The sequence below is a fragment of the Chiloscyllium plagiosum genome, chromosome 7, assembly GCF_004010195.1.
Source record: "Chiloscyllium plagiosum isolate BGI_BamShark_2017 chromosome 7, ASM401019v2, whole genome shotgun sequence".
NCBI lineage: Eukaryota > Metazoa > Chordata > Chondrichthyes > Orectolobiformes > Hemiscylliidae > Chiloscyllium > Chiloscyllium plagiosum.
In genome coordinates, this window is record NC_057716.1 from 27,749,032 (window position 1) to 27,764,589 (window position 15,558).

At 46.1% G+C, this 15,558-nt stretch overlaps 1 protein-coding gene across 1 annotated transcript in view; it reads left to right on the plus strand.

Annotated features, from left to right (window-relative positions):
- The window catches only part of col6a1 (collagen, type VI, alpha 1), a 57,867-nt gene extending 43,842 nt beyond the window's left edge, over window positions 1-14,025 (plus strand). Inside the window, exons 27-35 of the mRNA XM_043693331.1 lie at window positions 1,808-1,843; window positions 1,967-2,003; window positions 2,780-2,788; window positions 3,897-4,030; window positions 7,402-7,511; window positions 9,543-9,723; window positions 9,850-10,021; window positions 10,151-10,180; window positions 10,939-14,025. Coding sequence (XP_043549266.1) covers window positions 1,808-1,843; window positions 1,967-2,003; window positions 2,780-2,788; window positions 3,897-4,030; window positions 7,402-7,511; window positions 9,543-9,723; window positions 9,850-10,021; window positions 10,151-10,180; window positions 10,939-11,540 — 1,311 coding nt within the window. The 3' untranslated portion in view covers window positions 11,541-14,025. The remainder of the gene's footprint in view (window positions 1-1,807; window positions 1,844-1,966; window positions 2,004-2,779; window positions 2,789-3,896; window positions 4,031-7,401; window positions 7,512-9,542; window positions 9,724-9,849; window positions 10,022-10,150; window positions 10,181-10,938) is intronic.
- Window positions 14,026-15,558: the final 1,533 nt, after the last annotated feature.

Genomic DNA, 15,558 nt, shown 5'->3' on the forward strand with positions numbered 1-15,558 from the left:
CCTTCCCGCACCCACCTCCTCCACCCCCAGCTCAGGACGTGTTGCCTTCCATCAGTCCTCACCCCTATCTTCGTCCCACCTCACCAACAGTCCAGTAGCCACACACATCACCCCCAAGCCCATCACATACCACTAGTTGCAATTCCCAATGAGGGAAGGGTGATACCTACCCTCCATGTGCTTTGTGTTTGCCCCACTCCTCCCCCATCTCCCCACCACACTCCATGAACTGGCCAGTGTGCCCCCAACCCAACCTCCCAAAACCAATGGCAGTAAATCCTCCCTCACTTTCTGACAGTGCCTCCTCAGTGTGAAGGATTGCCTGCAATTGCAGCAGGTGGCCTCCTGCTGAGACGAGTATCTCTGAGAAAGGGGGTGGGTGGAGGTGGGAGCAGCTTGCCCTGAGCTCCCGGTGACCCCGTCACAATGGAGGCAGCCTCATCCTTGACATCAAAGCCAAAGGAATGGGGGACCTCTAAAAACTTGTAACCATTCAAAGCCCATAGCAGCTGCCACTTCCTCCCTTCCCCATCGCTGGTGGAGTTGCTGCCTGAGAATACAAATTGACCCGGCCTGGAAATGTTCATGAGGGTTCAATAGATGATTGGTCAGAAAGCTGCCCCGCCATGTCACAAGCTCCTTCATGGACCACAACGTCTGCAGGCTCTGAACATTGTGACTCCCTGAGAGCTCTATCTAAAAGTACCCTTCGTCTCACTCCCCCGATGCCCCTTTGATCAAAGTTGCCAGGAGTTTCGTTAATATTGGGTTGACGTTACAGGCTTCAAATCTACGGCTTAACAGAACCATGGTCTGCATGATTTTCCTTGCTTCCCCTTTTGCTGATGATGTGCAATGTTGCAGAAGATTCACTGGCGTTAGCAAAAGATAGCAATTAGGTTTTAAGTGCTGTCTTTGGTTTCCTGAACACACTTATGAAGGAGCAATGCTGGTTTGGCTGTTCTGCTTTTAGACCAGCAACTTGTGGCTTTTCGAAATTCCCGAGTTCAGCTCAAGGTGAGCTGACTGAGCATGGTGGCTGCCAACTCTGTGGATTTTTGCTTTCTTCCAGGGCAAGGTACTGTTGGCCCCTTTTTCCTGAGCCTTCAGTGCGTCTGCCACAGGGCAAGGGCCAAGAGGGAAAAGTCAAAGGAAAATAAATAACTGCATGTGTGCCAGGGCAGAGTGCGTGCCAGGATGTTGGCACGTTAGATTGGTTGGGGAAAAATGTACTTGGTATGGGCAGAGGCAGCACATAGGCTAAAGGGCTGACGTTGGGCGTTGGCATCAGTCACATCTGACCATCACTCAACTCCCATCACCCCTTGTTGGTGCAAGCCATCCCATAATGCAAACAGGTGCTCAGCCCACTGAAATCCATGGAGACCGGTTTAGTTCAACATTCCAGTTGCTTGTGGTTCCTCGGAAGGATACTTGCCATTTACCACAAAGCACCATATGAAAGGCCCTTTGTAAACTTAAGCAGGATCCAAACGCCAAGGTACATGGTCATTAGGAAGCAAAGCGTGGGGTTTAATCACAGTGGAGAACTTGTGCGCGTTTGATCCAGTGACGGTGGCTTCGGGGAAGACTGACTTTTGAATCCATTCTATTTTACTTTCACATTGCTTTCATTTGTTTCCCCCTTTCGACGCCAATATCTCCCTGGTTCCTTTAAGGAAGCTCAAAGGAAATATCCAATTGAAACACTAATAGCCCCCCCACCTCATTCCTCAAGGATAAAGTGGTGTGTAAATTCAAAGCCAACAAAATAATAACAATCATACTTGTTCTGTTTCACCCTCAGGGACCCATTGGACCCCCGGGACTTCCTGGGCCTTCGGTATGTATGCAGAGAACTGCTTTTGCCACACTAATACCAACAGAGAGATTTGAACAGCCCCAAGTCATTGGGGGTTGGAGCGTATGGCCTAAGATTCCTGACCCTCCTCTTCTTCTTTAACAGGAATGTGAAATATTGGACATCATCAAACGCATGTGCTGTAAGTGAACCATCAGGCAGACTTTCTCAAAGCAGCGAATTGGTTGTCAATACACCGTCATTTGGAGGTTCTGAGGTCTGAGTGTCCAGGCTCAGCTGAAAGCTGCGCTGGTCTAATCTGGTTCTCAGTTGGCCTTGAGTCTCAGGCAGAGTGGCAGTAAGGATCCTCCAGTTGACTTGAGTAACCAGCTAACGGGTCGGCTAAGATTCCCATTCAGGTTGTGATCGGATGCCCTCAGCTGCTTTGTCAAATTGTACTTTTCAAATTTGTTCCATCCTTCCTTATTCATGTGCCAAACGGCACAGCACAGCGTACCAAATACCCATGGGCACTGCTTAACCAGCCTTCGTACAGCAACCTTGCAATCATTAGTGTGACAAAGGATGGCATCAGCAGGGGCAGATTCTTTAAGTCGTATCCAAAATGCCATATCAATTATTCACATTCAACAAAAAGGCACAGGGGTAATTTTTCAAACTGTAGAGCTACCCTTCCTAAGCCTTCACTGTCAAACAGCACTGAGTGTGCCTACCCACGGGGGACTGCAGCAGTTTGAGAAGGCAGCTCACCATTGCCTTCTCCAGGGCAATTAGGGATTGGCACTGGCGTCCTGTGAATGAATTATTTTTATTAGAAAAATGTATGCAGAATTACAAGACTCAACCTTGAGGTGACTATATGACTAGATGCAGAATGCTTTAAAATATGAATAACTTATTAGTAATCCCATGAACAATTATTGCTGATTTTGCTTTTATCTTTCCTTTTTTTCACAGCTTGCTGTGGTGAGTAAATTGTTTTATTTGATACAGATAAACTGATATGATTGCTGCATATTTGAAAACTCTATCCTTTGTCAAATTTACTCGACTTCCCCCTTGAGCTTGAGTATTTGTAGATGTTCCCTCACTTTAGTTAGTGTCAGTGCTTCACCCCGGTTTGACAGTAATTTAAAGACATCCCCTACCAATCAGTCTGTGTTAGCGTGTAAGCAGTGTGAACCAAACTGTTTCAGACAGTGACCTGAAAGATGGCGATCTATTAGCAGCAGTGGGAGAACCATCAATAAAGTTTCAGGATTCTAACAGAGTAACTCCTCGTCCATGTTCGTAGCTCAATGATCTGTAATGCTAGTTCAAAAACAGGTTTCTGCTGCTGGGAGTCCCTTTTATAGAAAGGTCAATGACCCATGGGACATCTGAGTCCATTTTAAAACAAAACAACTCTGGTACATTGAAGATAATACACTGACATGGTCAATTTACAAAGGAATGTGACTGAGAGAGCTTATTTCCTGTTTTTCCAAACACCAGAGCAATTTTAGGAGGGAGATTTATGGCTAAAGTAATGAATAATGATAAGGGGAGTCAGCCATTTTGAGGATTAATGAACACGGCACCTTCCACTAATCATTGTCCACCCTGGAAGATGGAAGCCATTCAGCCGCTTGACCCTATCCCAATATTCCATTTGATCTTGGCTAATGTATGTTAATACCATTTACTTGTCCTGACTGCATGTCTGGCACATATAGCAATGGTGAAATAACTGAAGTCCCCCCTAAGAAATACAGAGTATTAACACGCCTGAGGTGAAATCAGTGGAAGATCCCGGCTGCACGCAAGGCGTGGGAGAAATGAGAAAGGTGACAATGATTGCAAGCCACTTCATGGGGAGTTGTACGGATCACTTTTCCATGGATTCTCCACAATACGGAAGTAGGCTATTCGGATCATCAAATCTACATCATTCCTCCGAAGAACATCCCACCCACCCCCTACCCTATCCCTGTAGCCCAGCATTTTCCGTGGTTAATCCACCTAGCCTACACGTCCCCTGGATGCTATGAGCGATTTAACACGGTCAATCTACCCAACCTTGTCTATTTTGCAGAGTGCAAGTGTGGGCCCATCGACCTCCTGTTTGTAGTGGACAGCTCAGAGAGTATCGGAGACCAAAATTTCGCTCTAGCCAAGCAGTTCATAATTACGGTGATTGAGAGGCTGAGCAGAGATGAGAAAATCAGGGTGAGAATAAAATCTTTTAAGTTTGCTCATCTACCAACAAGACTGACCGGCCGACTGGATTTCCCGGTTGAGCAGATGTTAATCTTTGACTTTGACGTTGCTTCATTTGTGTTTTGTATTTTTAAAACAAAAGGAGTCATCTGCAATGCAGCTTTATTTTTTTGTGTAAATTTGTTCCTCAAATAAGTGAGGGATTGTGTTAAACAGTCCCAGCTGAACAAGGCATGGTTAGAGACAAGAGGATGGTGCTGGAAAAGGACAGCAGCTCCTGGCAGCATCCGAGGAGTGGGAGAATAGACGTTTCTGGCAAAATCACATGGTTAGATGCAGTCCTGACAATGAGCATTAGCACTAAATTTAAAACCAGTGAATGAGTGACTGTAAAAGCAGCTTGGAAAGGGATTTTGCCTCTTTTCATTAATTAGAATCCCTACAGTATGGAAACAGGCCCTTTGACTCAACAAATCCACACCGACCCTCTGAAGAATAACCCACTCAGATATTTACCCCTGACTAGTGCACCTAGCACTATATGCAATTTAGCACGGCCAATTCACCTAACCAGCACATCTTTGGATTGTGGGAGGAAACTGGAGCACCCGGAGGAAACCCACGCAGACACTGGGAGAACGTGCAAATTCCACACAGACGGTCGCCTGAGGCAGGAATCGGCCCCTGGTGCTGTGAGGCAGCAGTGCTAACCACTGAGCCACCGTGCTGCCCAGTGATTAACTAATCCGTGTGTTTTCAAAGGAGGGCGAATCGTCCTTGGATGTCGTGGAGCCTCAGAGATCTACAGTACAGAAACAGGCTCTTTGGCCCATTGCGTCTCTGCTGTTCAGAGCCACCGCACCAATCTGATCCCATTTCCCAGCACTCGGGCCCATAATCTTGCATATCCTGGCATCACAACTGCATGTCCTAAATATTTCCAAAATATTCCCAGGGTTTCTGCCACTATCACACTCTTTAAAGGCAGTGAGTTCCAGATTCTCACTAGCCTCTGGGTGAAAATAGTTTTCCTCACAATTCCTCTAAACCTCTGCCCTTACCTTAAATCTGTATCCTGATCCCTCCATCAATGGGGAAAATCGACTTGAATTTAATTTATGCTATTGAGTACAAAGCCACAATCCAAACCCGGGAATAAGGCGTAGTTATTTTTCCCTGAAAGGATGCCCAGCTGTCGTATGTAGAATGAGTGCTTTTCTTTTGGTTGCAAGAGATGATCATGGAGATGAGCCTATCCCAAGATGCACAGCGGTTGTGCAAGCTCTCTATTAAACCATAGTTTAGTCGGAGAGAGTGGCAGTACAGTGATCATCAAGATGAATTTCCTTTCCTTGCTGCCGTTTTTGCAATTTAATTTGAAACCGGATTGTCTCAGCTCCAAGTGCACTGCACAAAACATGAGAAAAGGAAACATCAATTATGGTACACATGTTAAATACAGAACAGACCACAAATAGGCAGTTTTATAGAATCCCTGCAGTGTGGAAACAGGCCCTTCGGCCCAACACGTCCACACCGATGAGTAACCCACCCAGACCCATTCCCTCTACCTTTATATTTACCCCTTACTAATGCACCTAACTTTATAGAATCCCTGCAGTGTGGAAACAGGCCCTTCGGCCCAACACGTCCACACCGATGAGTAACCCACCCAGACCCATTCCCCCTACCCTTATATTTACCCCTGACTAATGCACCTAACTTACACATCCCTGAACACTATGAGCAATTTAGCCAATTCACCTAATCTGCCCATCTTTGGACTGTGGGAGGAAACCCACACAGACACAGGGAGAATGTGCAAATTCCACACTGACAATTGCCTGAGGCTGGAATTGAACCAGGTTCTCTTGTGCTGTGAGGCAGCAGTGCTAACCACTGAGCCACCATGTTATTGAGGGGGCTGATGATAGGTTTGAATATTAAGGCACTGAGGGCAAGCAAGCTAAAAGCTAGGAAATGGTAATCCTGGTGGGAGAAAGTGGGGGCCGCAGATGCTGGAGGTTAGAGTCGAAGAGTGTGGTGCTGGAAAAGCACACCAGGTCAGGTGGCATCCGAGGAGCAGGAGGATCGACATTTCGGGGATAAGCCCTTCATCCTCATCCCTGATGAAGGGCTTCTCCCCAAAATGTCGATTCTCCTGCTCCGCAGATGCTGCCTGACCCGCTGTGCTTTTCCAGCACCACACTCTTGACTATGATTCTGGTGGGATCAGATTTAGGTTTGAAGTTGTACAAGTCTTTGAGTGAAATTGTATTTGGATGTCATATAAAGTAAAGCACACTGTTGGATTTACTTCAGACAACAAGTGGAGGTGGTAGTTATAATGTCCAGCATACTAGTAATGTTCCTTTTAGGGTTGTTAAATCATTTTATAGCTGTGAGCTGTTATTTTCCATGCCTTAGTTAAATATGAAGCAGGTTCAAAGCAATAATACATGAAAAACAGTATAGAGGAAACCTTCCAACCTCTGGCACCTTCTGGCTTTATATAGTTTATTGATATTTTCTCACATGATACATGCTGCCAACAGATCTAACAGTAATTTTGAACAGAGTTGGGAATGCAAAATGTGCCCCTTATGGTCAGGAAGCAAGTCATCTTTAACAAAACATTGAAAACAAATTACACATTCAAACCCAGTCCATGGTTTTAAGACTATAATCTGAGGAAGGCAGTGGCAGCCTGTCCAACCTGCACGACCTTGCAGAAAGAAAACCGTGCTTCCCAAGTTTATTCTTGGCTGACCGAACTCTCCCCTGCCAGTGGTAAATTCTCCCTGCTATCTAACCCTAACCTTGTTGAATCTTTTAACATTCGATATGTTTCATTAGATCAGCTCTGAATTGTCTTTACTCAAGGGAATATAAGTCTGTCCTTCATGTTTAATTCTCTTAAGCCCCAGGAACAATCTGGTTAAACTGCAATGCACTCCCTCCAAGGACAGCAGGTCCTAGTGACCGGGACTGAAAGCCGATCTCCTGGTGAGCTTCACTACAAGTGGAGTGGAACCTCCTGCCCTCTGCCTGTCGTGCCCTGTTTGGCAGCATTTCTTTGACCTTTTCTGATTTGTGGAGCTGGCCTTTAATGACTGGTGGCCCTCAAACCTCTTCCTGTACAGTTCCTAGCGCCTTGCCATTTTGAAACTCCAATATGGTAGGCCTCACCCCTGCACTAATTGGACTGTATCTTGTGCGTATCCTGTTCATGTCTAAGCCTAGTGGCCTAAGCCTTTTTGAAGCGAAGGTAAATCTCTGAAATAACAAGGAGCTAGGAACTGCAGAGGAAAGGATTTGAGAGACCCTGTGTTCTATGTACTAACTGCGTACCAACTCTTCTCTCTGTTTGTAACTTGTAGTTTGATGGCAAGGAGTCCAACATTGGGGTCGTCCAGTACAGTCACGCAGGGACTGAGGAGTTGGTCTCAATGACTGATCCCAACATTAACACTCTGCCGGAACTAAAAGTGTACGTGTCACGCGTTTTGATTGGGGGTCCACTTCCGCGTTAAACATGCCAGTGTGATATGTATCCTCTGCCAATAACCAAATATTGTGTTAGGAAGCCTTTGGGGGGAAAAAGGGAATAGCACATAGTCAACACATTGGGCCTTTCAATTATGAATGGAGACTCTGGGGAGGCTGACCTTGATCCATGGCAGGGCCGTTTAGCATTGTGGGGCACGGTGTAAAATGCTGAGGTACAGCCATTGTCGATATAAGATGTCAATTCATCAGGACAGTCAATTTAAATGGCACCCGGAGTTAATGTTAGGGTTAATCTACATTATAGACTGGAGGAATCAGATTAGCAGGAGTATCAAATAGAATACTTCAGAGAGAGTTTCTCCAAGCAACATGTTTTGGAACTGACCAGAGAGTGGGTTATATTAGGCTTGGCATTGTGTACTATGACAGGATTAATTAATAACTTCAGATGTGAGGCATCCCTAGGTAGCAGCAACCACAATATGAATTTACATCCACCTGAAAGGGAGAAGAATGGGTCTAGAACTAGCACTTCAACCTAAAATAAGGCCAACTATGTCAACACGAAAGCTGGGCTATCTGAAGCGAGCTAGGGGAATTAGAAGAGCAATTGGAACATAAAATATGAGGACGTCGTGCTTCAGTCATACAGGGCATCACTAAGACTGCATTACAGAGACTATGTGCTGTTTGGTCTCCTTATTTCAGAAAGGATATGAATGTATTACAGGTGGTTCAGAAGAAGTTTACTAGATTGGTACCTGGAACGAGTGGCTTGGCATTTGAGAATAGGTCAGACAGACTGGGCTTGTATCTACTAGAGAGAGAGAGAGTGAGTGGTATTTGATATGAAGTGTGCATGATCCTGAATGGTCTGAAGAAGGTAGGTGTGGACAGGATATTTCCTCTTGTGGGACTGTCCAGAACTAGGGGACACTGTTTAAAAATCCAGAGGTTACCTTTGCATGGCAGAGAGGAGGAGATTTTTATTCCCTTTAAGGGTAGTGTGACTGTACCGGAGAAGGGGGTGGGGGGTGCAGTCATTGAATATTTATAAGGCAGAGGTAAATAGATTGTTGTTGGGCAGGGAATGAAGGGTTCTCAGGGGGCAAACAGCAATGTGGAACTGGAGCATAAATGGATCAGTCGTGATCTTACTGAATGGTAGAGCAGGGTGTGTGTGGCGTTAGGAGCTGCGAGGGACGCGAATGGTCTACTTCTATTGCTATTCCATATGTTCACGTGACAAGCCCTTCAGGTGACCCAAGCACAATTAAGCATTATTCCCAGAGGCGGTCCTTCAATGGGGAACCATTTACATTCCCAACCTCATCTGCCCATCCAGGACGGCATTGTGCGACTCTCAGCTACTGCTGGATATCCCCTGGGGCTGTCAAGAAATTATAGAATCCCCACAATGTGGAGGCAGGTCATTCAGCCTACTGAGTCCATACCGACTTTCTGAACAGCTTCCTGTCCCGATTCTGACCCTCCTCCAAACTCTATCCCTGAATTTCCCATGGCTAATACACCGAACCTGCACAACCCTTGATGCTACAGGGCAATTTAGCATGGCCAATCCACCGAACCTGCCCGTCTTTGGTCTGTGGGAGGAAACCCATATAGACACGGGGAGAATGTGCAAACTCCACACTGACAGTCGCCTGAGGCTGGAATCGAACCTGGGTCCCGGTGCTGCCAGGCAGCAGGGTGCTAGCCGCTGTACAGCCATCCAGAGGTGATTAGTGGAGCCCTCTGCAATCAGGCATTCTGCCGGCACCCGCCCCCCCCCCCCCCTCCCAATGCCAAGCCTGCGGGGTGGGGGGAATGAACAAGCACTCACTTGGGTATGACATCGGAGAGTGGCTGTATCCATGAAGCTGAATGCTAGCCTTCGACACAGCGTGAGAAGCAGATGGGATTATCAGAAGCATGTTCAGGGTTGGGGGGGGAGGGGTGGGGAAAGTCGCATGGTCAGAGGGGTGAAATTCTTTATTTTTTCCATTCGCAGTGCAATCAAGAACCTCCAGTGGATTGCAGGAGGTACCTTCACTGGAACTGCGCTGGACTGGTCAAAGACAGCCTTCAAGGGGTCACTTAACCAAGTCCGGGTCGCCCTGGTCCTGACTGACGGGCGGTCAGACATTTCGAGAGACCCCAAGTCGCTGTCGTCACTCTGCAATGAAGCCAACGTACGGCTCCTTTCCTTCATTCCTGACTCTCGTAACCGACATTGGCTTTTGTGGCCCGCCCAGAGAGACCGGGCTTTGCTCCCTGCTTCTGCCTAGGCCACTCACTCACTTCTCATTGTGCTCCAGGTTGTCTCGGTCGGTGTGAGCGACATCTTCCGCAACCAGCCAGCTGCCGAAAGCCTGAGGCAGATCGCCTGTGAGTCGGCTCCAACCCCTGGGCTCAGCTTGCAACGAGACAACTTCATGGAGCTGCTGGAGGACGCCTTCCTTGAGAACGTCACTCAGTTCATCTGCAGAGGTAAGTCGACTGCGCTCTCGCCCCAACCAGCCTCCCCTTGAGAGAATGGCCTGAGGCTCTTTACCTCAATTAGGTTTTTAAACAATCACTAATCACCTTTTTGCTAATGTTATGCATTTTCTCCTGCAGAAAAGAAGTGCCCAGACTACTCCTGTCCAAGTAAGTACGCTTCCAACATGTTTTCTTGGTAGTTAAGGGCTCAGCCCAAGAGACATGGGAGACCCGGAGATGCTAACATCTGTCGGTTCAGCCATGTTGGAGCAGAGTTCCCCACTGTAGACACCCAGGCCTATGGTCAATTTGTGGGCATTTCCTGCTGCTTTGAAAGGAGGGGACATTCTGGCCTGATGTGATCTGTATCCTCTGCCAACAATCAAATAATGTTGTGTTAGAAAGCCATTGGGGAAAGGGGAATAGAACAGAGACAACACATTGGGCCTCCCAGTTATGAATGATGACTCAGGGAGGCTGACCTTGATCCATGGCAGGGCTGTTTAGCACTGTGGGGCACGGTGTAAAATGCTGAGGTACAGCCATTGTCGTGTTGTTAAACCCCTTGTGGGGCTTGAAGGGTAATGAGTTTTCCTGCCCCTTGCTGGACCACAAAGAGACCTCTCTCAGTTCAGCTCTTCCAATAAATGTAGTTTATCCCCTACTACAATTAGTAGGCTCCTTCCTATCTTGGATTGGCAGTGGAAGCCATTTTGAAAAGTTCATCTGTGCCCTTTCTCTTTAAGTAATCTGAAATACTTTTCACGTCCCCGACGGGACAGAGGGAGCAGAAGCCGAGGGACCTCAGATTTGTAGACCAGGTTGCCAAACGCCCCATGGGTACTAGTTTGGCATCCCAGAGATTCAACAGCAGCCATTGTTTTATCTGTCGTGACAGTGGCTAACAGCATCCGCTTCCTCCACAGTTCAGTTCAACGTGTCAACAGACATCGCCCTCATGCTCGACAGCTCCACCAGCGTGGGGAGCAAGAACTTCGAGACGAGCAAGACCTTTGTCAAGCGGCTGGCCGAGCGCTTCCTCAATGCCAAGCGTGCCCGTGGGACCACAGTGCGCACGTCAGTGCTTCAATACAGCAAATCCGAGGTCATCGAGGTGCCGTTCTCTGACAACTACACTGAGGTGGCCGATCGGATCGAGCGGATGGAGTTCATGAATGATGCCACTGATGTGGGCCGCGCCCTGGAGGGTGTCAACACCCACTTCCAGCGCAGCGGCCGGAACGTCAGGAAGAAGCTGCTCTTGTTCACTGACGGCAGGTCCCAGGGAGACCTGGTGAACAACATAGAAAAGCAGGCGCAAGCTGCCCAAGCCCGTAACATTGAAGTTTACGTCATAGCAGTAGGCGATCAGGTCCACGAGAACAATCTGCGGGCCTTGGTATCAGGCACAGCCATTGACTATGATGTAGATCGCGGCTCCCGCCATCTTTTCCGGGTGAAGGACTACCCCAGCCTTTTGAAAGGCGTGTTTTACCAAACAGTCACCAAACAAATGTCACTTGATTAACAACAGAGAAATTCCTGCACCCGGCCCCCTCTAAGCTCTCTCTCTTGTATGTTACGCATTTCGATTAAGGTGGTTACTATCGTTTGGGAAATTGCTTTCTTAGGATGTATAATTGCTTTCGGGAATTCTGTGACCCCGGCCACTGTCCCCGCACGCACTCCCCACCTCTTCCGTGTGTATCCCTCTTGGGCTCTCTTCTGATTAGGGTGGGAGTGCGTGGGGGGTACATCAACCTTGCCTCCTCGCTGCTGTTCCATTACTGCAGCCAGCAAAAAGGCGCTCCAGCCGAGGTTTAGGTGAGTCCAGGTGGGTTCCTTCACATGTTCCTGTTGATAGCCTTTGAATTCCTTAGAAATAACGATAGCGATGGAATTTGGCCATTGTTACGCCTGTTCTCTGGACCCTAAAATGGGGGCATGGGGAAGGATGGGGAGTTGACCATTTTTGCAGTACTCACTGAATGGCTGCAAAAGCCCCCTTTTGCCGTTATCAGGGAGATGACTGGTCAGCTTCCAGCCCCCTTACAAATTGTCAGTGAAAGGCCTGCTCTTGGAACTTGTCTGAGAAACTGGGCTACTGTGTGTGTGTGTGTGTGAGAGAGAATAAGCATCACAAGCCCTGTAGCCTTGGGATTTCCTGGCACAGATGTGGCCTACTAAATGTCGGTCTCCGAGATTGTTAAGTTCACGACACCTCTGCCAGTGGTCCCCCACCCTGATCACTGCTGTTCACCAAGTCTCCCACCTCAGTGAGAAACTGCCAAAGAGGCCGACACCTGGGGATATTGGCAGGGGTGCCCCAATTGCAGTGAGGCCTTGGGTACTCCAAGCTCAGACATGCCTCATTCCTGATTTGGAGCCTTCACGCCCTTGTTGAGGTGTCTACGAAACATATCTAAAGCCTGCGGCATTGCCATTGCTACCTTCTCAAACAATCCTTCATTTCCTCATTGTGCACTCCCTTTTGCAACCATTTTTTAGAATCTGAAGCAAAAGGTATGATAGGAAGGCCTTTCTCTAGTTGTCCCTATGGGTTCCAACCTCTTTGGTGACCCTTGATAAGACGTTATGTGCACAACTGCTTTAGGAGAAGGTTAACACTAACTGAGGCGAGGCAAGGAACGACTGCTAGCTGACTTAACGGGCCGTGGCACTGAACTAACTTCCGTAATATGAAACCAGCAGTTCAACAGTTATTCCACTAGATCGCTGCCAATCTGTGTTGTACTGCAAACTTGTGTCAGCACCCCAGTTAAAAATGCTTGTCCCTGTGTCATCTGTGAAACACAGCCCGAGTCGAGGTGCATTTCAGGACGTTGACGATCAGATTTTCTACTAGCTGCTGAGCGCAGGTCATGTGGCATGAGTTCAGGCTGCATGATCTTAAGGCTATTTGAGCTTTTGGCTGCAGAGCTTAGAGCTTTGAATAAAGAAGCAGGAAGGCTGATTTGTGCGATTAAGCAATTAGCAGTTTAGAGGCCACCTAAACATCTAAATCTGCCAGTGGCAGTGCACATGCAGTTTAAGCCATTCTCCTAAAATGATTCTGGTCAATAATGAGCTGAACATAAATATCTGAGAGAAACTGACAGCTCCTGGTTTTTTTAAAAAAGTGTGCAATAACAACCACTACGTCTCGAACGGTAATAAGCACTGGGGAAGGTCATTAAAAAAGATAGTTAGAAATGAGGTAAAGGGACAGTTGGATGTGTATAAATGGAACTCGAGGGACATTTGGATGTTCTTGAGAAGGCAGAAGGGATTGAAGGAGGTTAGATGGTGTTTCTGTACAGGAAGGTGTCAAGACTTGTTGGGTCTCAATTATTCCCAAGTATGTTCGTGTTAATGTGCTTCAGAACCGCAGATCCTGCCATAATCACTTCACTATTCAGCGGGTCTGGACTTGCGGGACCCCAGCATTAATGCGAGGTCCTCGGGGTCTGATCTTTACCTCACCCTGCCCGATTATGTGCGTTGTGGAAGATCATGCTTTCATAGAGGAAAAAGTCTTATCAAACAGATTATTTAAGATTTCTGTATAATGAAGGTGCAGTGAGAGAAAACAAAGTGTGTGCTCTATGGAGCACCAAATTATTCTAGGAGAATTCTTTAGAATCTGCATTCATACTGAGACCTAACCCATTCAGTTTTTCTTTTTCTTTTAATGTATAAACTATTATGATCAACAAGTAACCATTTTGAATGTAAATAAATGTTACTTTAAGGTAATCTTATACTGGTGCTATGAGCATAGAGGGTGATCAAAAGGAAACATACAACGCAAGTCACTTTTTGGACCATGTGTGTGATTTTAAACCAGCTTTAACAAATTTGTATTTTGCAGAACTTATTTTTTACTTGTAAAATATAGACTTTTTTTTACCTGATCTGTACCATGTTTGCAATCGCATTTGTAATGTCACAGTTAGGGATCATTACATGGATTAGGTCATCAGTACTAAATAAAAGTTTCATGTTCACTGTCATTATATCACTATCTGGCAATTCCCTTTGGTGTTTCAGTTTATTTGTGTGCTTTATTTAAAAAGATGCCTCTTGTAAACCATTGGCACTATGCTAATGAGGCAACTTTCTGTGCTAGTTCCTTTAGTTTTGTGGATTGCATTGAATAAGACAGACATGTTCAATTGCAGGCTGTCATTCTTGAACAACTTTATGTACACCTCCCATCTTTGTATAGTGTACTTCGCTGCCTTTCCACATAAAATCATGTACATTAAAATGTGGAATGGTGATTGTATATAATTTTGCAGAATACCATGTAACTAAACCAACATCAAGAATCACTGAAACTTAGCTGAATCAGTTGTTTATGCGTTATTACTGAAATCCCAACCAAAACAGAGATAATCAACATGCCCTAGTAAATTGTACCAATATGTGTTTTACAAAATATCATTGTTTGATAAGTGATATTGAACAGTTTTTCTTCCTTTCCACATGCTTAGTTACTTTCATATTCATTTCTCTTTCGACCTAGGCATCCTGTGCTATTTCCAATTAACTTTAATCTACTCTCTCACGTCTCTGATTGTGCCATCTCTGAAATGCGCCAGCCCTGTCAACCAACTTCACTTAATATTTGTTTGGACTGGCACGGGTTGGTGTGTCGTCATCAAAGACCCTGGCTGGATTTGCTTTGATGATGCATTCTATGATACCAGCAAACGCTGGGTTTCTTCTGACTTCCACCTGGGACAGTAAGAGGCATTTTGACCATCGGGGGAGTTCTTGTACTGTCCCTTTGTCAGATATCCTCTTTTCAAGCCAGGTGACACTGACGGAGACTCCAATCTCAACAAAATATGTGAATACTGTTATGACACAGAGGTAAAACCCTCAGTTAATTAAACATAAACCCAGAAAAGCTCACCTTGCCTTGTAATCTGTTAAAATATGAGTGACAGAGAACTCCCAAATGCCATTATTCAAAGAAAATAACATCAATTTATTTTTTAACTTTAAAAGTGAACATTAAACAACTATTCACAGCTCTAAGCCCTCTCTCTTAACTGCTTGTTATCTGCCTCCAACTCAATAACACTATACTGTTCCAATAAAACACTGATTAAAATTACATCAACCTAATTTCAAAACCACACAGCTGCTGTTGCTTCAGTGCCTGTCGTATTCCAGCTGGAGATCTCCCTGCATCATCTTACAGCGCAGTACAGGCCCTTCGGCCCTCGATGTTGCGCTGACCTGTGAAACAAATCTGAAGCCCATCTAACCTACACGATTCCATTATTATCCATATGTTTATCCAATTACCATTTAAATGCCCTTAATGTTGGCGAGTCTACTACTGTTGCAGGCAGTGAGTTCTACACCCCTACTGTTCTGAGTAAAGAAACTACCTCTGACATCTGTCCTATATCCATCACCATCCAAGGAAAAAGGCTCTCCCCGTCCACCTTATCTAGCCCTCTGATTATCTTCTATGTCTCAATTAAGTCATCTCTCAACCTACTTCTCTCTAACGAAAACAGCCTCAAGAC